Genomic DNA, 25,000 nt, shown 5'->3' on the forward strand with positions numbered 1-25,000 from the left:
CTGCAGCGACACAGAGGAGGTGGAGGAGGACAGAACCAGGGAGGCGGGACGCTCGCTGTCTGAGCAAACGGTGTTGACTGAGGTGCAGGAGGAGGACGAAGGTCCTCGATCGCCAGATGACATCATCCTACCCACAATCCCACTGAGAGACGAGACGGAGGACGGACGCTTGGCGGCTGCGGAGACACAAAAACACACAAAACGGAGTCAGTCCTTAATTCAGACACACTTGTCCCAAACATTTTCGTTTTCACGGTGGTCGGTTTGAATCCCAGCTGTCTGGAAAAGCCTCTACAGAGCTTCATGAGGCTCCAGATCTTTGTGGAAACAAACCCATCATGTGGAGCGCTGATCGGTCCAGAAAGGTTCTGATGACATCGGTGACTTTTCGTCACTTAGAGCAGCATCCTGAGCTGAAGAGGTTCTCTCAGCGTCTTTGGGTTCTGAAGGTTCTCCAGCTAACAATCCATTTCTAGACTGATGGATGTCAGCAGTGCAGGTTCTGGGTTCTGCACAGAACTTTGGTGCTTTGACTACACCCTGATCCTGCTGAACTTTCACTTTTTGAGTTTGTTAACGATGGGTTTTTACCATCATCAGGACTCATGGAGGAACATCCAACCATCCATCCATCTATCCATCCATCTATTCAGCACTGCACCACCGGCTGTACCTGTCAGCCGGTGGTGCAGTGCTGAGGCGTGTCGGCAGACCCTCTGCCAACCGCAGCAATCAGTCAACCGTGGATCTTCAAGGTCAGCGTTGAGGTCAGACTCACTCCAGGATGAAAATATGGCAGCGATGATTTACATAAAACCAGATGCCTGTTGAGTTCACAGACTCACCGAAGCTCCAGCAGGTATCTGACTGCACCCCAAACCAAAAACTAACCACAGCTTGATGATGCATCTGGAAAATCTTCTCTTTAAAAGATCCACTTGATCCTCTTTTGATCTATTTTCAAAGTCTTTCCAGTTTTGGCTTTTATTATGATGATACTGTTTTTGTTTTCTAGGACATAGTTTCTGCAGAGTTGTGGGTGGAACTGTGGGTGTGGAGTAAGCCTTCCCATCATCCCTTTGTGTACACTCTCTCTCACTAGCTTACAGCCCCTCTCACCCCGACCTAACATGAGTGCTGCAACAGAAATGGTGATCACTGTCAGAGCTATCCAGCCGTACAGATTAGATCCAGATTCCAGGAAAACAAAGACGCTCTTGGACCTATTTGTCTGGAGGTGGTTCTCTGTGTCCTCCAACATGTCACATGGTTTTCATGGCAGTGGGCCTTTAGGTTCTTTTGACAGCATTTGTGTTGCAACGATTGTCTCTCATTTTCAGCCCCTGAGTGGCGGAAACACCAGAGAAAAGCAACAGCTGCTCTGCTCAGCGGCTCACGGAGGTGAACATCTGCCAACGCAAACAGGAAGTGTGTGCAGCGGAGCATCACCTCCTCCTCCTCCTCCTCTTTATTAAAAAAGCCTTCAGGTTTTGTTCTTGCCTCTTTAATCTGTGATTGTGTTCAGATAGTTCCCCTGACATGATCAGCCACAAACATGCAGAAGATCCTGGACCTTCTGCATGCAGATGAAGCTGCTGCAGTCTGACCTGAAGCTTTGACCTTCTTCTCAGTCGGATTCCTCATTTGATCTGATCGTTTCATATTTTGAAAGGAAAGAGTTTTCAAAGCCAGAAATGCTTTCTAAATCTTCTGTCTTTACATTGTAATGTTTGTTCTACCTTTGCTCCAAAAAGATGTTCTTCATCCATTCAAACATCTACAGATGTCTAAAAGGGGCTTGCATTGTACTGTGGCGCCAAACCTGACTCTGGCTGAGTCCCACCGCCGCGCTCACATGCAGAAGTCTTTGGACTTCATTAACCTGCAGACGTCTTGGCACGAGGACGTTCTGCGCATTTGTTTCTGGTTTGTTTCGCTGATGTTGGCACCTAAACGCAGCTTCATAACGGAGCCGCAAGTTCTTACAGGAATGGAGCCGGCAGCTGCCAGGAGGCTTGTAAAACAGGTTGGGTGCATTGTTGTACTTTCTTCCACCTGTCGGCTCTTAAAAGCAGACTGGAGGGCTGGAGTGTGCACGGCTGCTCCGTGCGCTAACTCCGCTTTGGCATCAGAAACTCAATCTGTCTGGATTTCTGAGGAATGATTCGAAACAGATTCAGCCGGTTAAACTCAGGAAACGAAGACGTAAAACTGGATTCAGTTTATCTACAAAAGTCCAGAACAAAGAAGGAAAGAAAACATCAAACCGAACCGACCATAACTTCATTGTTTAGCTCATTCCAATGAAACCAAACTATCTGAACTACACGTCCTGAAAAGGAGCGATGAGGTGTTGGGTGATCCTCCGTCCTCCACGTGAGATCGTTGTCTGCATGTTGAGACGCTGGAAGAAGCATTACGTCATCAGACGTCCTCACCTCCACATCACAGGGAGCGTCCGTTTGTGCTGAAACATCTCCTGCCTCCCTTTCTTCACGGACGCCGCCTCGTTCAGACGAGCTGCAGCAGCACTGATGGGCCTTTAATGAGGCGATTCTCACTAAAGTAAAGCAGCCGCCGTGAGGTTGGGCCGCGTTCATCACGCTTAACTAAACTATGACTTCATCTGCGGAGCGCCGCTGCTCTAACACCACCTGACAGAGGAGGGCCACTCTACCCCAGTCCCAAACGATCTGCACCAGATAATGTGAAAATGAGCTCTCATGGCTGCAGACCATGATTGCTCCACCACCATGCTGGATAGATGGTGGGAGAAGCTCCAGATGTTGATCTGGAGACAAACAGTTCTTCTTCCAGCTGAACCTGTGAGGCTGATCTGTCTTCCACATGGAAACAATCCGTCTCTCTGCAGAACAACGGACTCCAAACATGCTGGAAATGCTTTTCTAAACAACTCTCAGTTGACATTTTGAGGTTTGCTGGTCAGCCTGCACCTGGTAGAGGTGGTTCAAGAAGACTCAAGAAGAATGGATGAAGATGATAAACTGGAAATGTTGGGGTTCATCTGGAGAAATCCACTTTTGGTCATGTTTTGGTTTCCAGTGCTTAATGTGCAGCAACAAAACTGATAACACTTCAATTCTAAACCAAAAAAAAAAAACACAAAAAGTCAACAAGAACACAAGAAGCTTCACCTTCTCTGCACAAACTGACACAAATGAATCCAAAACACTTCATGGAGCGTTTTGTTTCTCATCACCTGAACAGAAATGCAGAAAATAGAGCCAACAGTTTAAATCCTGACGCTTTTGCAGAGATTTCTGCAGGAATGAAAGACAACACCCCCACCCCGCCCCCGTTTACAGATGTCTTTGTTCTGAGACCGCAGATCGCTCATGACTGAACCAAATCCACCAAAAACCAGGCAGGAGTCCAGAAGAAGCAGGAAAACTCATCAGGACTCACCTCACTCTGGCGTCTGCTGCCCGATCATCTTCACGCTGCATCAACTGAAGCCAGTCACTCTGAAAAGCGTCACTCTCTGATTTCCTGTTTTTGGCGTTGCGTTTGCACGAGAGCGCCTCACCTGGCTCAAACTACAGGATGTGGTCTGACAAAGGCGCCACCTTTGACACACATTTGAATTTTTGAGAAGACTCCTCACTGAAGAGAGATGTTCCTGCATCCATCCTGCACCAGCTGATGAAGCTCAGCCCAGACCGACGAGAAATGATGTGTCAGAACATCAGGAGGGACTTGAATCCACCAGAATACAGTCCATTTAGAACAGAACTGAGCTCATTTCACTGGAAATAAAGCGGCTCCTTCAGAGCTGGGATGTTACAAGAATGTTCCTCCAGACAGGAACAACAAAATCCTGTCAGTGGAATCCATTATTCCTGGAGGCAAATTCTTGAATTCTTTGAATGAAGCCGGTTCCCATCCCAGTTCTGGATGAACATCCCGCTTCAGGAATTCTGCCAGAGGTTGTTCTCCTGCCAACCTCCAGGACCAAAGCTGCTCCCAACTTTCCTCACATGACCAACACCAAATCCTCGTCATGAAAGCAGAACCGTGTCTGCCAACGTTTTTCCTTTCTGACTCGGGAGTTTTATGGAAACGCCTCATTAAGTGTGACAGAAGTTTGGCCTTTCTCTGCTCCTTTGGGTCACCAAACGCAGAACTCAGAGGAGGCTGAGCAGCGCCGTAAACCTTCTTGAACCTGTTTGCCACCAGCCTGCTGAGCTCAAGACGTCTTCAGGTTCTTCAAAGGCCTCGTGTGACCTCTGAGTTCACGCGTAGGAGAGTTGAAAGCAGCACTTCTGAAACAATAAAGCTAAACAAGTTTTTGGGACTCTTTTATCTGTTAATAGGCACCACATTTCATGATCTACGGTCTTGGGAGAAAAACTGCAGGAAAACAAGCCAGAGGTTCCTCTCAGACACTACAGGCCTCAGTCTGCAGGAAGTTGTTAACGTTCACTGTTGGAAGAATCCCTGATGTTCACTAAACTGCATCTGAACATCAAGTCAATAAAGCACGGTGGGGGTCAAATGATGATACGGGGTTGCTCAGTTTGAGGTTGGATTGTGTCGAACGAACTCCAACCAGACGGGAAAAAACAGGAAGAGCAGAACCAGATAGTAGTAAAGTGTTGCATATCAGCCACTTTTCTCCACCTTCCAATCCGCTGGAATTCTGCGTTCAAAGAAGAACGTCAACACGGAGGCTAAAACTCCGAGGTGAAAGGGTCAAGTAGTGAAACGCACAAACCTCAGGTCAGGTGATGCCTTTCATTCACGGCCCCGGCCTTTTTTTTTAACTTCTCTGGTTACAGTTAACAACCAGGACGGGTTATTCTTTAGTAACATTAAAGAATTCATCTGTAGTAGGGGGGCGTGGCCTTTGATTGACCGTTGACAGTCAAATATTCTGAAAGTTAAACGCCTTTCCTGGGCGTGTCCCAACAGCTGTCAGAGCCGTCTTCACCACACGGTCTGCTGCGGTCTGATGACATCATATCCTGTCAAGATGGCGAAGCACTCAGCTTCATTTTCCAAGAACACAGACGAGCTTGAAGATGTCAGGTTTGTGATCCGTCCTCACACTCCATGTTCAGATGGTCCCGGATGGCTGGACTCACAGCAGACGGCGACCGGACCCTCGTGAAGGACCACGGCTGATCTCTCCTGTTCCTCACGGATCAGCCCGGAGGCGCGGGAACATCCCTCTGAGGTGGAATTTCCCTTCAAATGCCTGCTCTGCAGAGGCGGACTGGATTCTATGATTACAGTAATAAGAGCTGCTGCTGGCGGCTGTCATCAACTGCTCAACTGACAAAACACCTTTGAGCTTCTGAGCAGAAGTTTCTGATGACGAACTCAGGAACACCCGGAGCTGAGCGACAGAACGATCTTTCATTTCAGAGCTTTCACCCATCACAGTTAAGGTTCCTTAATGTTCTCAGACCTCTGCTACACTTTATGGTTAATCTGATCATGATTCAATGAGGGAGAACCTTTATCGACAGCTTGATTAACGGTGTTAGAGGGAGTTTCTCCAGGTCCCCATGTGGTTTTGGACGTTTCCTCGTCTGAGTTGTTTGGTCTTGTTTCACGTCTCTGGAATTTTAAACATCCTTCCATCTATCAATTATCTTCAGCTAACTCCTAGTGACAGTCGAGCCCCTTTCTTCTGCTTGAAGGGCTCCCAGAGTTTTGCCCTGCTTGTCCTCTGGCATCTCTTGAACTCCTCTGGGCTGCCCGGCCTGGTGTGCCCACATTGGGGGTTGGGGGGCTGAGGGGGGATCGGGGGCGGGGATGAGTTGTGCTGTTTAGATGCTGACACCCCGGCCAACAGGAGGTCAGGGCGAACGGTGCCTTCTGGTTTCCCTGTTCTTTAGATTTTTAAATAATTTCTCTTGTAATTGTCTTTGTTTTTGTGTATTTTATTCTGAGGGGCTCACTTTAGTGTTTTGCATTCTTGGTTGTTTTTATCTACGGCACCTTGAGCTGTTTTGTTTATTTTAGATGAAAGTTGCTTTAGAACTAAAATTAATTTGAAGGAAACCAAACGGAAAGTTTTCAAATATTGCAGTTCCTCAAACGACCATTGGAGGCGGGGCTTAGACATCTTTGGGTAGGATTCGGTCAAAGCTCATACAGCTTTGTTAGCAGGAATGTGTTTTTCTGCAGTGGGTCATGGTCAGCGCCCGCTGACTCCCTGCAGCTGGGGACTTCAGCGGGAAGGGCGCGCATCCGTTCCCGACCGCCTTACGCCGCCCGCTTTCTGCAGGGCATCAGATCCCGCCCTGCACGTAAACTGTCTCAACCAACCAAAGACTCTGAACAGCTCCAAACCGAATCACAGAATGACCCGTCGGCAGAAACCCTCAGCGCACATCATGGAATGATGAACACAACACTTAGGAATGACGCATATCACGCGTGTATCACAAAAGACCGACAATTCAAACGTGGAAAAGACACAAAATGCAGCTGTGTGACCCGGCCTTTACGTAGATGATTACCTGGATGAGGTAAGTCAGTAAGTTTGTAATCTGCTTACACAGCTAGTGAGCAGCATAGGGGCACAGTAACTGGTGGATCTGGGTTGAGCAGTCTGTATGTGGGACAGCGTTCCTCCACGTGGGGCCTCCGGATCCCCCGCCCTGCCTGTCGTCCTGCATGTCCTGGGTCAGCTGCTGCTGATTGGAGAGGTGTTTGATCCACAGACCTGGATCACCGGATCCAGACAAGTTTACCCCACAGGGCAGGGATGGCTGAAAAAAGGAAGTAGATCTCAAGGGTTGGGCGTCCTGATCTAAAGCCAACCTTCTTATCCAAAATGGAAATGGGTTTGAAAGAAAAGAAATGAAGGTTTCAGTCGGCATCCCAGATAAGACGACATGTCGACACAAACAAAGGCGGGAAGTGAGTCTTCTCACTTCATCCTTTACAAAGCAGAGGACTGATGCTGCAGCCCCTCATGACCCCTGACCCCTACTCACACATCCTTCCAGCTTCCCCATGTTTACAGTCATTCCTTCAGAGATAAGGGAACTCCCTTCTCTGAAGTTCTCATTCCTGCCTCTGGCTCCATCTCCTTCCACAAGAAGCCATGTTGACCCGTCGTCAAGGAGACAGTAAAGGCCTGAAGTGTGACTTTGAGCCACCAAATGACGGCAAACATCACACTGAGCTGAACTGAGACATGGGAAGAGCCAGAGGTGTTCAGACACCACAACGACTGCTGGGTTTTCTTCCTGTTACCGTGATGTCGTGGAGTCAAAGGAAAACCTCTGGAATACAGGCTTTCTCTCAGGAAAATCAAGGCAGGACAATGAAGGTGTGCGAGACGTCTGAGGATCTGACAGAAGACGTACATTACAGAATGATGGTTTCGTGGTTTTGGGGGGTTGTAATTGTCTAAAACACGTTTCTCCGTATGTGCCACAGAACAGTGGACCTCCCACCAGAACACAAATGATGTGTTAAAAGCAAAAGCTGCTGCCCCGCCTGCTGAAGAAGACTTTGACAGAACCGTCACAAAACTCAGGTGAAGACGAGGCCACACCCCCACAACCTGCTGCAGCTCAGGTGTCAGACGTTTCCTCGGATTGGTGGATGTTTGTGTCTGAGGTGGAAACTGACTTCAACCTTAACTGGGTTGGGTTCTGAAACATTTGGAGATGCAACATTGCATGAAAGAAGCCACAGAAATAAAACCTGTTGGATTCTAAAACCTTTGTGCTCCCGTTGGTTTGCTTTGTTGGAAATGAAATCTCACTTCCTTCCCTCGTTTTGCTCTTCAGTACTTCATGTTCTGATGCATTTGGTTCTTTGTTTTGGGGTTTTTCCTGAGGCAGAATGGCTGGTTTGCAGCCTGTTCTTTATTTCTGGTTAGCAGATCAATATCAGAGCGGGGGAGGCTTCCTAAATCAGCCAATCCCAGAGCAGAGCAGGAACGGCTCCTTCACCCCTTTTCTGTTTGTATTCAGTCGTTCGTTTGCTTGTTCCTCCGCCGCCTTATCTTGGGCGTTTGCTCTATTTTCTGCCTCCTGCTTTTCTATAGTTATAATCAACAGTTTTGCTGCAGCCTTTTATGGTGTTGGTGTGTGTTGGTGTGTGTTGGTGTGTGTTTCTCAGCAGAAACACCATTCAGCGCTGCACTTTATCACCACAAACCATACGACTTCCTGCCAGAGAGCGTTCTACTGTGTGAGCGAGTTCACAGTCCAGCTCAGCATCCATGCAGAGGCCAACCGTGAGTGTGTGTGTGTGTGTGTGCATGTTCATGTGCCCCCCCTCTCTGCATAATTGCAGCATTTCAGCGGGTCCAGAAATGTAAGCGCTCTATGTTTGTGTGTGAACGCTAACTATGGATGCCTCTATAACTGCAGAGCCACCAAACAGCATGGTGGCTCTGCGTAATTACAGCTCATTACTGCGCACAAGTGTGTTTTCATGAATGCACTTGTGCACGCGCACAAGTGCATTCATGAAAACACACTTGTGCACGTGCATGCGCCTGCCGTCCGCTGTGCCGGGGCCCCTCTGGGGACAGGAAGTCGCAGCTCACAGGGAAAGTCGAGGCTCTGAAATCCATCTGCAGTGCCTCAGAACCGGGCCAGCGCTCGCCGCCTGCTGCAAACGGAGCCAACGGTTCTACCGACACCAACCGAAGAACCAACAACTATTTAACACCACCTCTGGTGGGAGTCAAACCCACAACATTTTCGCTAGAGCCCACCGCTGGTTTCCATAGTGTCACGGAGCCGAACGCCACAGAGTCCGTCTCTGAGATGTCAAATGGTTCTGAGACACTGCAGTTCCTGGACGTCTCTGTCCTGCTTTGTTCACCTCAGGATCTGTTGGACTCCTTAGAACGTGACGGACCACTGCAGTCCTCCAAAAAGAGCATCATATGTGGGGCACAAGATCTAGAAAAAGGACCCTAAAAACATCTAGAAATTATTATCTTTTGCTATCTTTTTTCAGAATTCACTTCCATTTATTAGTATTATCTGATAAGATTGTATAAGATTACCTACAATAATAGGTACAATATCTAGAATCTAGAATGATATCTAGAAAATAATAGAAATAGCTAGAAGTACCTAGGAAAACAAAAACTAAAGAATAATATCTAGAATATCTTAAATCTAAAATATCTAAAATAATAACATTATAAAGTATCCTCTAATAATATCTAAAAAATATTTGCTGCACTTATCAGGAAAAAAAACCAGAATAATGACAACAGAACAACATCGAGTATATTTATAATATCCAGAATCCAGAAAAATAAAATAATAAAGTTTAATCTAATAATATCAAGATAATATTTGCTAGAATGATTAATAATACTACCTAGAATAATGGAATAATAACAATAGAATAACAGAATAAGTAGACTAATAATATGATTGAGTATCATTCAATAATGTCTAGAAAATAAGAGCTACTTTTATCAAGAATAATATTTGGAATAATGATAATAATACTAATATCTAGAATGATATCGTCTGAAAGTAGCCCTTTTAGGAGCTGATGGTACCCGTGCCTGTCTTTTTAAAGTAATGGGACCAAACAAGCTCATTGGAAGAAAAAACCTCAGTTTTCCTACGGTGGACGGGAAGGTTCAAAACACCTGGAAACGGTGGGAAAAAAAGATTTGTGAAGAGTTTTGGGATCGATGGTTATCAGCCGGTTGGTGGAGATTTCAGGGAAGATTCATTAGATATTCTTTGAAGTATAAATCCTGTTTGTTGTTATCCTAAGACGACGTTACGTAACCTGCTTTCACAGTTTGCTTCCCTGTCAAAAGCGTCTCAGGATGAGTCGGAATCGCCGGTAGGAACGCTGATCTTCCAGAACAGAGGATCAACTTCACCATCTTTCTTCTCTTCTCCTTCTCAAGAACACTTCCAGAAACCCGGGACCTGATCCGTGTGCTCATGGGAAACCAGTCCTGTTTTCAGGATTTATCTGCATGCCGACAATCCAGCATCTGCTCAACAGTGCTGACCTTCTCTTGGAGGCCGAAGGTCACCATCATCGTTCAATATTCGTACCTGTGCTACTCGGCAATTTGTGGCTGCCACGCCGCGACCCCTCAGGCATGGTGTGATGATGTCACAGGATGTAGAAACCTGGAAGTACAGGAGAAAACTCTGGTCAGGAACATGTTGCAGGTCAAACTAGTTTGTTAAACCATCAGCTCGAATGTTCTGTGGACTATTGTCAGACTATTTGCTGGCCGGATTAGGGTTTCTGAAAGAAACCATCCCAACCGGGAATGGTTTCTTTCAGAAACCCAAGCCCGGATTGGTCTATTGGAATAAAAGTAAAAAGTCTTTAAGAAGAGATAAACCGATTCTAATTGACATTTTTTTTCCTTAATGACCAAGAATCTACAAAGACAAGCTTTATGCAGATGACTTCATCCATTTTACAGTCTTTGGAGTTTCTCTTTAGAAAACTGGAACCAGCTTCTAACCAAGATTCTATCCAAATGGTAAAAGTCCCCGTCCCTTTGGTCTTCATGTAGTTTTATTAAATGGCGCCGATCCGCCATCTGCTACCGGGTTGGTCAGGAAATGAGCAAAGATCCCCGTCTCTGTTTTCCTTCAGTTGCACCAAATTTTTCTCTTTCTTTCTGGCTCTGAACATGCTCTGTAGAAACATTTATCGTCCGTTAACCTTTCAAAACTCAACAGTAACATCAAAATGAAGAAATAAAACAACTTTACAATTACAATTCCTCTTCTTTAATATGTGATGATGCGTTTGGGGGAAAACCCTGAGAAAACTCGTATTCCTTGCTCTACAGTTTTTTGTAAAGTTGACCTCCAGCCTGTTTCTACAAGTATTATTTATTTGTCTAAGTCGCGTCGGTTAAAGTTTTGGTTTCTGGCTCTTCCTGGAGGTTCTTCTCAGTTGGTTGGGTCCCGCTCCAGGATCTGCTCTACCTGTTTCAGCAGACAGATGTCTCTTAAACTGAACCGTTTTCCTGTTTGGACTTGCAGAAAGTTTTGTTCTTTTAAAAGACGAGTTTATTTCCACTTAAGGAAAACATAAATCAACAATAGGTCATGACACGTCTGAGGCGTGTCAAGCCGTTTGAAGCTCAGCCGTTGAAACCTCATTTTTCCTCTTGAACACGAGGAGACCGGGTTCTTCAGCAGAGTTCATTCGTGGGAAGAGCGAGGAAAAGAAAAGTTCTGTGTCTTTTGTGTGAGCGCATATGTAATGATTGGCTGCAGGACAAGAATTTGGGCTCTTCGTGTTACTCTGCGAGCGTGCACGAGTCGGCCGGGGACGAACGGCCCCCTCCAACGTCACGGATCCGCTTGCACAGGTTGACCCACTTCGTTCCTCGCGCACAAACAAATGTTCCTGCAGCTGTCTGCCGGAGGAGCCGGGGAAGTGGGTCGGGGGGGGGGTTTGGGGGAGTCAGTCTCAGTAACACAAGCCAGATCCAACACAAGACCTCACTGATGGGGGGCTGTCCTGCGTGGGCTCCAGCCTGAGGAGCCCTTCAGGAGACTTTCCCACAACTCAGACCTTCGCTTTCAGACGTGGAGACCCCTGAAGGAACCACAGCAGACACACTGAGGTCCTAAAGACAAGATGAAGCCTCCAAGCAAAGAAAAACCCGGAGACAGGGACGGACCTCCAACAAGGAGCAGCTCACCTTCTGAGCTGCCCTCAACCTCCTCATCCCCCGCTTCTCCTTCTTCTTTTCCTACTCTGTTCTCATAAAATGATCCTCCTCTTTTCCTCTGACACCCTCCTAAAGCTTTCCTCCATGTCATCCCTGAAGTCTTCTTAGCTGGAGAACTTCTGAACCGCAGCAGGAGAGCAGAGATCTTCAATGAGCTGCTATTATAAGATTACTGTGCTGCATTCAAATACTCTGGAATTAAGACAATCATCTTTAACTCAGATGGTTTGATGTTTTTTTCCTGTGTCATTTTTGTTCTTTCAAAGGATGAATAGTGAGTGATACGTAAATACAGTAGAAAAAATATGAAAAAGCTCAAACAAATCACCAAAAACGTCAGTTTTTTTCCACTCAGACCTCAGGGAAATGTTTCATCCCAAAAAAATGACCATAAACTTTACTTCATGATTTAGTCAAATCTCACTTTATTCTTGATTCAAACTGAAGGTTTAAGATGAAGAGAATCCTCTGAAGCTGCGCCTACATCAAGGATGTGAGATGCGTTCAAGAAGGTGCTAAAAGAGCAAACGCGCATTTAGCCCATGGCGTTCACACTGGACTGTCGCTACCCGATACCAGCGAATGTGCGCCACCTACAGGCGGTAGAATCTTGGTGTGAAATGTCAAAGCGGTGAATCTGGTGAATTTCGCTCCAGACTTTCTTTCTCAGCTCTATTCCGATAAATGAAAGACTTGGTGTCATAGAATTCCAGCCGGACAGAAACCATAATTATAAATTTCTCTTTCATGATCAATTTTCAACCTCTGGCATTTCTATGAACTAAAGAGACGCCATCCATATGTCACCTGCCAAATCTGATCGGTCAAAGTTCCACCTGGTTTTATCCTCCAAGGCACGTTCAATGGCCGCGCGTTTTGTATGTGGAGCCCAAAAAGAGTCATAGAAACCTGCATCACGACGACTGAACTGAAACGACTGATTAGTTTGGAACGCAGAAGCCTAAAAGACGCATTTGCATAGACGTTTCATTGAAAATAGTTGGTTAAATGCGCTTTGTTGGGGTGGTGTGAACATGTTAGCCTCCTTTTTATTTATCAGTGCTCTGGAGATAACACGATTGCTGGTGACACCGCTTCACACACTTTATCAGCAAAAGTATTGGCCCACCAGCCTTGACTCACTTATGAACTGAAGTTCCATCCCATTCCTCATTCAGTCAACATGATGCTAGTCCACCTTTTGCAGCTGTTCCAGCTTCAACTCTTCTAGAAAGGCTGTCCACGAGGTTGAGGAGTGTTTCTATGAATTCTGGACCTATCATCCAGAAGGTCATTGGTGAGGTCACACACTGATGTTGGTGGAGAAGGCCTGCCTCTCAGTCTCTGCTCCAATTCATCCCAAAGGTGTTCTATGGGGTTCAGGTCAGGACTCTGTCCAGTTCATCACACCAGACTCTGTCCTCCATGTCTTTATGGACGTTGCTTTGGTCACTGGTGCACAGTCGTGTTGGAAGAGGAAGGGGCCGCTCCAAACTGTTCCCACAAAGTTGGGAGCATGGAATTGTCCAAAATGTTCTGGTCACCTGAAGCATTCAGAGTTCCTCTCACTGGAACTAAGGGGCAAGTCCTGAAAAACAAGCCCACACCATCATTCCTCCCCCACCAAACTTTACACTAGGTCCAGTGCCGTCCCAAATGTACCGTTGTCCTGGTTACCTCCAAACCCAGACTGGTCCATCAGATTCCAGATGTAACAGTGTGATCCATGTCTCCAGAGAAGGCGTCTCCACAGTTCTAGCAAACAGTGGCGGCGTGCTTCCCACCGCTGCATCGACGTTTTGCATTCACTTGGTGATGTGTGGATGGATGCAGCTGCTCGGCCGTGGAAACCAGTTCCAGGAAGCTCTCTGAATGCTGGACTTGAACTAATCTGAAGGTCACATGACCGTTGGGGCTCTGCAGCAACTGACTGCAGAACGCTTATGACCTCTTCAACCTTCAGCATCCTCTGACCCCTCTCCATCAGTTTACGTGGTCGAGCACTTGGAGGCTGAGCTGCTGTTGTTCCCAAACTCTTCCATGTTGTTTTGACTGTGGAAGATTTAGGAAATTTCCCCACTGGATTAGTTGCACTGGTGGCGTCCTCTGAAGAGGTCCGTGCTGGAATTCACTGATCTCCTGGGAGTGGCCCATTCGTTCACAAAAGTTTGTAAAAACAGGGCTGCTTTTATACTCCTGTGGCCGGACCGAGCTGCTGGGACGCCTGATCATCTGGATGGGGGAGCCAATACTTTTGGTAATATCATGTATGTTCTCATATAAATGACAGGAGGACATAATGAGATTCAAGGGGATGATCTAAACCTGAAGAAGCACTGACATAATGGGCGGCTGTGGTGGAGCGGTAAGGCAGTCGACCTCTGATCAGAAGATTGCAGGTTTGATTCCCGCCTTGCCCGCCCATATGTGGAAGTGTCCTTGGCCACTGGTGGAAGGTTGACGCCAGTGTTTGGCAGCGGAGCCGCAACTATTGAATGAATGGGACCGTGACTGTAAAGCGCTTTGGGCCTTCGAGGAAGGTAGAAAACGCTTTAAAGTATTAAATCCCCAGAGGACTCAGGAAAAGCAAACCTTCACCACCAGGCTCTGAGCCGCAGCGCGTCACACATCGCCTGTCTAAGCTGTTCTTCTTCTCTGCTTGAAAGCTCTAACAAACTGCTGAAAAACAGCGAGAAGATCCTTCAACTGGGATCATGTTCTCAGTGAAAGAGTCGGCTGTTTTCTTTGCGTGGTTAAATGACACAATTTCTGAGATCCAGAGCGATGGATGGGCTGAAGCTCCGCGGTTAACCCAACGTGACGCTGCAGGCAGGTTAAACACACAAAGGTTGTGTTTCCGTCACCTCTCAGGAGTCTGTGCCGCCTCACTTTCATTTCCTGCACACGTGCAGACGCTTGAGAGGCAACTCTGACAGATGCAGCTCGTTAGGAACGCCGTCAGAGAAGAACGGACTCCACAAACACAATCTAGGCAACAGCGGGTTTCCTCTTTCACTTCAAAATCCAGACGAGGTCGACTTACGTCAACTTTATTCTCCTGCTTCCTGAAAAGAGCATGGAGGCTGGAAAACGGGTTCCCAGTTGAACTGAATTGTACTTTAACAGCAAACCTGCAGCCTTTGGAGTTTGATTTTGTGACAGAAACACTAATAAAGATGGAGGCCGGCAGCATGAAACTCCGTCAGTCCACTGATGCTGAGCTGATCAGGTTCTTGTTTGCATTACTTTATGAACGTTTTGCACATTTTCCACGTTTCAACTATCAGTCTTTGGTGATCCGTGCGTGTTATCCGGCATTCATGAGTGTTTCTTGAGTTCGTCATTCGTCGATGTGCTCAGATGTCCGTCGAGGGTTTCGACGAAGAAAAAAAAAGAAAAAAAAGAGACTGGCTAAGCTAACCGTTAGCCTTCAGGGGAACCAGAGCTGCTTTTATTTTGAAAGTTTCAGAGAAATGATTGTTGTGCTGCTTTAGAATCTCTTAGGTTTTTTTATTATAGCTCCATAAAATAACGTTAAAAAACTCCATATGTATTATTATACTGACATTATTCATAATTATTACCTTTACTGAAGCCATCAAAGTAATAAAGGCTGTTATTAAAATACAATTAACGTGCCTCAATGTAATAATCCATATAATCACAAGTCAGAATAGAATAATCTAGAATGATTCTGAATCTATTCGATCTCGTGTGTGTGAAATAAAACATTGAGTAGAACAACTGTGTGTGCGTGTGTGTGCATGTGCGTGTGTGCATGTGCACATGCGTGTGTGTGCGTGTGTACACTGGCCCGTCACCCACAGAGGTAAATCCAGGTGCATCCGCCTCCAGCTCACCTCGTAAACATCAGAGCGGCGTGCAGACATGCACACTCTACCCGACAGCAGTCTGCGTGTGTTATGGATGCTCTCTGGTGTTGCCATGGCAACGACCCACACACGCACCAGAGGCGCTTGCTTCAGCCGACCGGCTGTAATTTGTAGAGGAGAGAAAGTCCAAACTCCTCCTGTGAGCAGAACGGACCGAATCGGCAGAAGAACCAGAACTTCCAGAACTTCAAGCTCAGGTCTGAGGCTCATTCAGTGTCAGAAATCTTTGATCAGATCAGATGTTGGAGGATGAAGTGTGCAGTGAGGAGTTGTTCTGCCCTAAAATGTAGATCAGGAAGATGAATGCTTCATGGATTTCAACCTCCATCGATAAACGAGGGAACACTGGATCCAGAAGGATAAACTTAGACTTTACAGTCATAAGTCCCAGACACTGATGGCAGCAGAACCACGAGCAGAGTACGGTTCAAAGCCTTGCTCAAGAACACTTTGGCAAGGCCAAAGGTCAACTGCTCTGCCTCTGCACAGCAGCAAAGTCCTTTAAAAAAGGATCTTCTTAAGGAGGAACTGAACTTTGATTTGTGGAAAGTCCATTCTGGTTTAGTCGGATCAAAGAGGTTCAGGTCCTTCACAGCAAACAACCGACTGGTCCACGCAGTAACCCCGTCACGCCGTATGTTGCTAATTCACAACCTTCCATTTAACCCAGGACTAATCTGAAACAATGAAAAATGTTTTGTAGTTTAATAGAAAATAAATGTAGACATCAGGGGTTACAATGAATGATGGAGGAGACCAAAGTATGTATGTATGTGATGGATGTACGTGATGTATGGATCTATGTATGTTTGTTTGGAACTTCAATAATCCCTGAAGACCAGAAGAACATTTCCAGAAAAAACACCAAGTCATCAGCATAAAGCAGAAACTTCACATCAGCCTCCAAATAACCAGTATGACCTGCATGACCTTATTTTTGGGGGTTTTACATGTTCAGATGAAAGAGGAATGTCAGCATCCGACACCTGTGATGACGAAGACGTGAAACAATCTGGACAAGAAAACATTTATGATGCCTCTTTTCTTTACAAACTTCAAAAGTGGAATGATAAATGGATCAGAACTTTCATCCAATGTTCCTGCAGATTTTCCTAAAAATCTTCAAATTTCAATTAAAGAGTGGTAGTAAAATTTATATGAAAAAGGTGATTTAACAGCAATAATGATGTCTTTGAACCTTTGAAGCAGAACATGAAGTTTGAAGAGTTTCTCAGTGATAAAGGCCTGAGTTTCCTCGTGGAAAGAAGGACAACTTCATCGGGTTTTTTTTGGAAAACTGTTTTTCTGATCTGAAACTTCCCAGGTTTCCATTTGAAGGTCTCCTGATGCTCAGCTGGCAGCTTCAGAGGTCGACTCAGAGCTGAAAGTGAGAGCGGGCGTCATGTTTCATCTCAAACATAAACATCAAAGCTCTGGGAACCCCCCCCTCATAAACATGTATGTAGGTCAGTGTGCTGCGTGTGGTCCGCTCTGCAGGAGAAAGCTGGACCTCAGACACACAATGGCTCCACACGCCCGATTCTGATGCCTCTTTTGTGCCGGTGGCGTCAGGCGGACAGCTGGCCGTCCTCAGTTCCTCCACGCCGCAGAAACCGCCGACAGCTGCCGCACAGCTCGTCCGTCTGCACCGTCCATGCTCAGGAGTGAGGTCTTGGCAAAAGGAGCTGCTGGGTCAAATCCTACCAGAATCATGGACTGCAGGCTGCAGAAGGAGAAGCTCTCAGGCTGTTGTTTGATCTGCTGTTGTTTTTAACCCCACAGACACCAAGAGCGAGGAGCGAAGAGTCCAACCTAACGTTGACACGGTCTCCATGCATACTCCAGAGAAAAAAAAACACAATAATTCTTCTTCAATTAAGTTTAACCGGATTAAAACATGGAGTGGAATCAACCTTAACTCTGCCAGCAGACGGACTAGAACCAAACTTCCTAAATATGGTGGATCCTCCTGTGCTTTCCTCTGTTGGAGTTATTGGTTCTGCAGGTGTGAACATTTACCTGAACTCTACTTGGGACCAATTAGGAGAACTCTGGACCCCTCAGAACCAGTCTCTTCTCCCGCAGATGAACTCTGGTACGCTTCACTTCAGTGTGAATGCAGGCATCCAAAGAGAGGAGGAGAGCCTAAGGAGGAGGTGCTGTAAGCTCCATTTGTTTGGAGGAGAAACACAGTCACAGCGTGAATCAGAAAAAGCAGAAACCATAGGGACGTTTGGAAATGCATGCTGGGTAAAGGAGGAGCAGCGAGGAGCTGCTTCAGACGTAACAGCCAGAGGAGAACAGGGACCGGCTGGTTTTCTTATTCCCCCTTTATTCTGTCTTGTTCAGAGCACGATTGGGAAAACAGCGCCCCCAAATGAGCAGCTGGTGGAACTGCAGCTGTGTGGTCCGTGTCCATCTTTGGTTGGGAACGTCGTGTCTGAAAGCAAACTCCCAGTATTCCAGAGGAATGTCCCAATTAGGAAGTGACCACGACTGGAGTATTGTTGGGACAAAACACAAAGAGTCCTTCACTCTCTGATTTATTTTGTGCATTTTTTTTCTGGTTTGGTTGGTTTTATGTTTAATCAGTGAAACTTTCACAAGACTTGACTGTTTTATGAATCTGGACAATGAATGAGTTTTGATGAAGGAGAAAGGCTGCTGCCATTGGCCAGAATCAAACGTTTGATTAGAACAAACAAGTAAATACACGTTAACTTAAGACAGAGCAGGAAGTCTTCCTCAGAAGCACAAAAGAAGCAATAAATGATCAGAAAAAGAGTTTCCAGGGAAACAATGGAACAATAAAAGCTTTGAGGCTTCAGTCTGACAGAAGAACTGAAAACTCTGTTTCAGAAACAGGCAGTGCAGCTTTTCCAACAAAGGAGACCGAGAAGACTTCCCAAATCCACATCCCAAACCAAACTATTACTTAACTACTACTTTTTTTAACCCACTTGCTACTTGAAGCTTCAGAAAGTTCTGGATGAATGTTCTTCAGACAGACAGGTCGTCTCACCACTCGTCAGGCACGGGGGGGAGAGTGGTTAGTATGGGCTTGTTGCAGTCACAGCTCCTAGTGTAATCAGTCATTTATTGTGAAAGACGGATAAAGTTTGTCCAGAAAGTATTTTGTTCAAATGTTCACGATTGAGTAGAAAAGTGGTTTCTGACCTTCTACCTGATGCTCTTTAGGATCCGAAGGGTTTTCCTAAAGAACCAAAACACTGACAGGCTTCATTGTTTGGGAAAACTTTGGGAAAGTCCAGAGTTTTTGTGGTTTTCAGATGGAGAACACTTCTTCGTTGGGCTTTTTCTTCATTAGCTTTCTGGAACCGAAGCGTCGGTTTGGCTCATGTTTCCACATTCTGTTAAAATTAGAGGCTAATGACTCAAACCCAGCTCAGCCGCGCTCAAACTGGATGATTACGTTCATTACGACCCTGTTTGGACAGGAGATATGAGCTTATGTAACACAAGAAGAATGAAAGAAAAACAAGAGTTGTGAAACGTGTCCAGGAGGAACAGACGAAGGCTGACCATTGACCTGGAGTCTAAATCTGGACGTTTGCTGCTCTGCTCGCATTTGTTCAGAGTGGAAACAAAACTCCACTGAACTCAGAGACTCCAGCAAGACTGACGGCTTCTCCCCAAAAGATCACAGAGTTCAAAATCCAATCGGCTCAGGGGAAAAAAGGATTTGATCCTGAACGAGTTTTTAGCTTAGGTCATAAACTCAACATCTCGTTTACACAGTCCTGCATGGAGGCGGGGGCTCAGGATGTGGGCTGGCCTTAGACTCTAGGCGCTCAATATCCTGACATTGAGGTTTGTGACAAACCAGCAGCTGAAGCTGCTTCTCCTTCAGGAATCTCAACCACACACTCCTCAGATCACCTGGACCAGGTGGGACCGATCCGTCATAACCGGACCAAGCTGAGTATCACACTGGAAGATCTGTGGGACCAGGATCAGGTCTGGATCTCTGATCTTCATGAGAACCGGACCTGATCAGACTGGGAACACCAGAGATCCTGAATCGACAGAACAACGAATCCCATCAAAGTTCAGTGCAGAACAAATAAAAAACCAGAGCTGCTGCAGGAACGAGGGATGAAAAAGAGAAAATGAAGAGCAGCTGATGAAGAACAGCTGTTTTTCATCTGCTGCTCTTTATTAGCTGTTAAGGATTAGCTAATAAAGAAGAGCTAATGAAGATCAGCTAAAGAAGAAGAGGAAATGAAGAAGAGCTGATGACGGTGTGGTCTGAAATGAAGGGCTAAGCGCTTCACTTTTTAAACGTTTGCTCCACCATCCTGTGTTGCATTTTGGGAAGAGTTATTTCTGCAGGCAGAGAAACCATCTTGAACGTGTCATCAGGTCGTAAAACTGCACACGCTCAGTGAGGACCCCCCCCCCCCCACACACACACACACACACACAGCTCGGTCATGACTAACATAAAACAGAGAAACACTGAGGAACATGTGACTGATGACAAAGACCCACATGAACGTGGAGGACAATGCCTCATGATGGGATGAGCTGGCTCCGCCTCCTGTGAACACCTGGTTGTAAACCGTGAGAACTGAAGTAACATTCAGTCCTCCGGCTCCTTCAGACTTCGTCATCCTCTCAGACACTTCAACCACAGTCATGGACACTTTCTCAGTAGAATTCTGCTTTTTGTCTCACATTTATGGCTTTAAAGCATGAAGCAGTTTGAAGCCTCAAACCTTTGAAATCTTCACAAAGTCCTGAGATAAAAAACATGAAAAACCATGAGGTGTCAATAAAACACGACAGTGGATTTAAGGAGGTCCCACCTCTGGCTATGAACTTCAGCAAACTGACTTTCCTGAATCTGTTTCTGTTTATTTCTCCAACAAAGCTCCTTATCTGGGCGACTTGTTCACATCTGAAAATCCAGATTTTTAACACTCACTGATTCTTTTAGCCTAAAGCAACATGTTTCTAGTCCTACACACAACAAAGGTCACACCTTAGATCTTGTTTTTCCTTTGGCCTAGATATACAGTCTCTGAATGTGGTGGATGTTCATGCGACTGACCATTTCTGTGTATGTTTTATATCCAGTCATGTGCCCAATAACTGTCATATAATGGTATCTCAAAGGCATATTATAAATCAAACTGTTGTTTTCAAGACTGTTTCAACTTAATCTCATTGATGATTGTGACAATGTAGAAATTCTTATCAATCATTTTATTGGTCATTGCCTGACTCTTTTGGACTTAGTGACTCCTACGAAGCTTAAAACTGAAACATCTTCTAACTCTGTAAGTAGAAATTGCTGCCTTCAGAAGAACACATCACCAGGTAGAACGCTTGTGGAAGTCCACTAACCTGCAAGTACACAGACTGCATTTAAAGGAGATCTCTGGGACATTAAATAATATGATTAAGCTCGCCAGATCTAAGTATTTTTCTGATGTAGTAAATATGAACAAGAGAAATCCCAAAGTTGTCTTTGATACCATTCAACACATTGTTTCACCCTCGGCTCCACCCGTACCTGTTTGCCCTACTGACGACTGCAACAGATTCTTACGATATTTTGTAAATAAGGTGAATGAGCTCAAACTAAACCTAACATCATCCAATGAAAATACCACTATTGTAGCCTCTTTAAACTACTCCTGGACTAACTTTTCTGCCATCTCAATAGAAAAAGTCATGGTCGTATTAAAAAAGATGAAGCCATCCTTATGCCCCCTAGACATATAACCATCATCTATGTTTTTTAAAGTTATCGATCTTATTGCCCCATTTCTTGTTAAAATGATTAATCTGTCTCTGTCCACTGGGACTGTCCCAAACTTCTTTAAACAGGCAGCAATAAGTCCCATCTTAAAAAAGCCCAACCTGGATCCATCACAACCCTCCAATTATAGGCCAATTTCAAAATGACCTTTACTCTCAAAGGTCTTGGAGACGATAGTGGCAGAACAGTTAACATCTTTTTTAAACAACTATGAACTCTTCGATAAATACCAATCCAGTTTTAGAAAGATGCATTCCACGGAGACCACTTTACTCAAAGTTTCAAAGGATATACTAATGGCTGCTGACTCTGGAAAGTATACAGTTTTGGTTCTTTTGGACTTATCTTCAGCATTTGACACTGTTGATCATAAAATACTGTTGGGCAGATTAGAAAATGAGTTTGGTATTGCTGGGTTTGTTTTAAAGTGGTTTACCTCCTACCTGACCAACAGAACATTCTCTGTTTATATAAATGGTATGCTTTCTGATACCTCTCCACTCCTACATGGTGTGCCCCAGGGATCTGTTTTAGGACCACTGTGGTTTTTAATGTACATCTACCCTCTTGGAAAGCTTTTAAATAACTTTAAAAATGTGTCATACCATTTCTATGCTGATGATATTCAGCTATACTGCTCCTTCAATGACTCAGAACTCCACAAACTTGGCTCACAAGTAACAGTCTCCAGCTAAATCCAGAAAAAAAGACAGAAACACTAATAGTTGCCCCGGAAAAAGCAATCCCAATAATTTCTCAGCATCTTGGTTCTTTGACCTCCTCTGTACAGCCCTGTATCAGAAATCTTGGTGTCTGGTTTGACCATTAAATGTCTTTGGACCGTCATTCCAGCCGTTTAATTAGAAATTGTTTTTATCATTTACGTAACATAGCCAAACTGCGGGCGTTTTTATCTAAATCAGAAGGTTTTCCATGCTTTTATTTCTTCTCGTTTAGATTATTGTAATTCTCTTTTTACTTGTTTTAATAAATCTGTTCTTAACCGTCTTCAGTTAGTCCAAAACACAGCTGTAAGGCGTTTAACAGGATCTGACAAAAGGGCGCACATCACCCCCATTTTATCCTCCTTGCACTGGCTCCCAATTAAGTGGCGTATTGATTTTAAAATTTAAGTTTTATCCTTTAGAGCTTTAAATGGACAGACCCCAAAACACGTATCAGACTTGCTCTGTCCCTACGCTTCCGGCCGTGCCCTCCGATCCTCGGATCAAAATCTTTTAAAGATTTTTAAGACCAAGAATAAAACCAGAGGTGACGGTTCGTTCCAGGCAACAGCCCCCAGACTCTGGAATGCCCTCCCTCTGTCCCTTCTTGTGGCCGACAACGTCGATTCTTTTAAAAGACAACTGAAGACACTTTTATTCATAAATGCTTTTAGTTGACTAGTTTCATTGTTATTTTTATTCTACGTTTATTTTTCTTCAATTTAGTTTTGCTTTAAATCACATTTAACTGATTGTTTTTCTGCTTTTACTGTATTCTATGTTTTTTATTGTTCAGCGCTTTGTGATTTTATTTGCGAACGGTGCTATAAATCAGTGTTTTTCAAACTTTTTTGAGCCTCGGCACACTTTAACCCTGACAAAAATCCCGCGGCACACCATCATCCCGAAAAAACAAACAAACAGAAATTCATGGTCTGTTTTGATCGACAGCCCCCCCCCTCCCCCCGCAATCTCACATGGATTTTTGTGATAATTGTGGCAGAAAAAGCAGAAATTTGCGGCTGTTTTTTTCTAACCATCAGCTAAAGACGAGCTTTAGCTGGTATTTTTGTTAGAACTGAGCGACTTTATCAGCAGAATTAAGAAAAAGGAAGTGAAGACTTTAACCACTTCTGATTGGTCAGACTGATGACATGTGATTAAGCCTTCAAGAATGATTGGCGGAGACAGTTAAAGGGGCGGGACTTTTCCTTACACACTTATAGCTGCAGCTAAATCGCGGTACCGTGATTCTTATCAAAATGTCTTTAATAGAATTAAATAAACACAAAAAAAAGTAATTTTAAGATCTTTTATATTCCTAACTACTCAGTGTTTTATCGGGGCCTGTTTGGATGAACAAAGAGCTGATATCCTGGAGATGGAAAATGTTTTTAGATCAGTGAATGAGGGCAATTTCCCAGGGCGCACTTGACCATCTCCCACGGCACACTAGTGTGCCGCGGCACACTGGTTGAAAAACACTGCTATAAATAACACTTACTTACTTATTTGGTTCTGCTTGATTGGATCCAGTAGATTCTGTTCTGGTTGTATATTTATCTGCTGGGTATAAAAGTTTTCAACAACAAGTCTGTTTGAATCAAACTGAGATGTTCAAACCAGAATCAGCCAAAGCTGGGCCGTCACATTCAGGCACAAATATTTTTCAGTTTCCACCAAAGATAGAAAATATCCATACATGGTCCAGGGAGCAGTGAGAGTCTGCTCTGGCTGCAGCTGCAGCTGCAGGTACTGCAACATCTGCTGCAGCAGCTGCAACATCTGCCGCAGAGCGTCCAATCTCTCCATCCAGATCAGCCAAAGCTGGGACTAAGAACAACAAAAGTCATCCGCAAACATCCCCCGTTCCACCAATGACCACCTCATTCAGTCATTTAGCATTATTCAAATAACAAAAACTTTATTCATTCAGCTCTAACGTCAGTGTTCACTCATACATCTGCAGTTCTCCTACTAATGGAATGGCTGAAGCATCTCTTCTGACCCTGCAGGGGACTCAAACCCTCAACCTTTGCTCCACAGAGACACACATTGGAGCTGATTCCCATCTTCTCGGTGCAGCTTTCCTGTGAGGAAGATCTGCATTCTCTCATGTTTGGAGTGACCACGAGAACCTGGCTCTGCATAAATCTGTGCGTTCGCCGGTCCCGCTGGTTCTGATGGCGTTGTTTACTGAGCTGCTTCGTGGTCAGAAACGCTGCGGTATCCAGCTGTCGCCTGAAAGCGTCTGACCTCAGAGAACGCCACACTGCCTGACTAATTATTATAAACGACAAACACCCGTTACCCAGGAAACTCTTCCCCCACATCCCATAATTACGCCGCATGGGCTCGATATGAAAAAACTGCATCCGAATAGTTCAGATGGTTGGGGTGCGTTTGATTCGCGTTTACTGCTTGTTTCTGGAGCTCAGGCGGCTTGTTACCTAAACGTGTCGCTGAGGAAAGTCGGACGTTTGGAGCCGATTCTGACGAGCCTGAAGACCAACCGGGACCAGATGAGCACTGAGGGCTGGTTTGGATTCTGCCAGCAGAGAACCAACACAATCCGCTCCTGTTCTTGACCGAACCTTTTTAAAGTTAGTTAAAAAGATGCAGCGTACCTGTGCACCTGTGCAGCGTGCGGCTAACAGGTGACTCAGCCTGTCTGGCCTCTTACCTTCATCGCTATTCCCGGCTTTGACCGGTTCTCTAACATCCTGGTCCAGGAGCTGCCTTTGGATCTGTCTCGTCAAACTTTTCTCTCTTTCTGTTCCGGACTGTTTTCTCTGACTTGGTTTCTTCTTCTCCTCTTTCTGCTGCTCAGGAGGAACTTCCTGTCAAATCCCTGACTTGTAAAAGCTTTGAGAGGAGATGGAATTTTCTGTTGCTAGCATAGCGT

The 25,000-nt window shown here is 45.2% G+C and overlaps 1 protein-coding gene across 5 annotated transcripts in view; it reads right to left on the reverse strand.

Annotated features, from left to right (window-relative positions):
- Positions 1-25,000, reverse strand: part of plekhg2 (pleckstrin homology domain containing, family G (with RhoGef domain) member 2) — a 71,078-nt gene that overhangs the window by 40,601 nt on the left and 5,477 nt on the right. For 3 of the 5 annotated variants that reach the window (XM_023961330.2, XM_078929797.1, XM_078929795.1), the window contains exons 2-3: positions 10,038-10,115; positions 1-176 (exon numbers count right to left, since the gene is read on the reverse strand). The exon at positions 1-176 is cut by the window's left edge. In XM_023961330.2, the coding sequence (XP_023817098.2) occupies positions 1-176; positions 10,038-10,086 (225 nt within the window). In that variant the 5' untranslated portion in view covers positions 10,087-10,115. Of the gene's footprint in view, positions 177-3,426; positions 3,515-10,037; positions 10,116-24,778; positions 24,895-25,000 lie in introns of those variants that run through there. The other 2 variants (XM_078929796.1, XM_023961329.2) reach the window with 2 other exon arrangements.

Source organism: Oryzias latipes, chromosome 13 (genome assembly GCF_053564925.1).
Source record: "Oryzias latipes strain Hd-rR chromosome 13, Olatipes_Hd-rR_3.1".
Lineage (NCBI taxonomy): Eukaryota > Metazoa > Chordata > Actinopteri > Beloniformes > Adrianichthyidae > Oryzias > Oryzias latipes.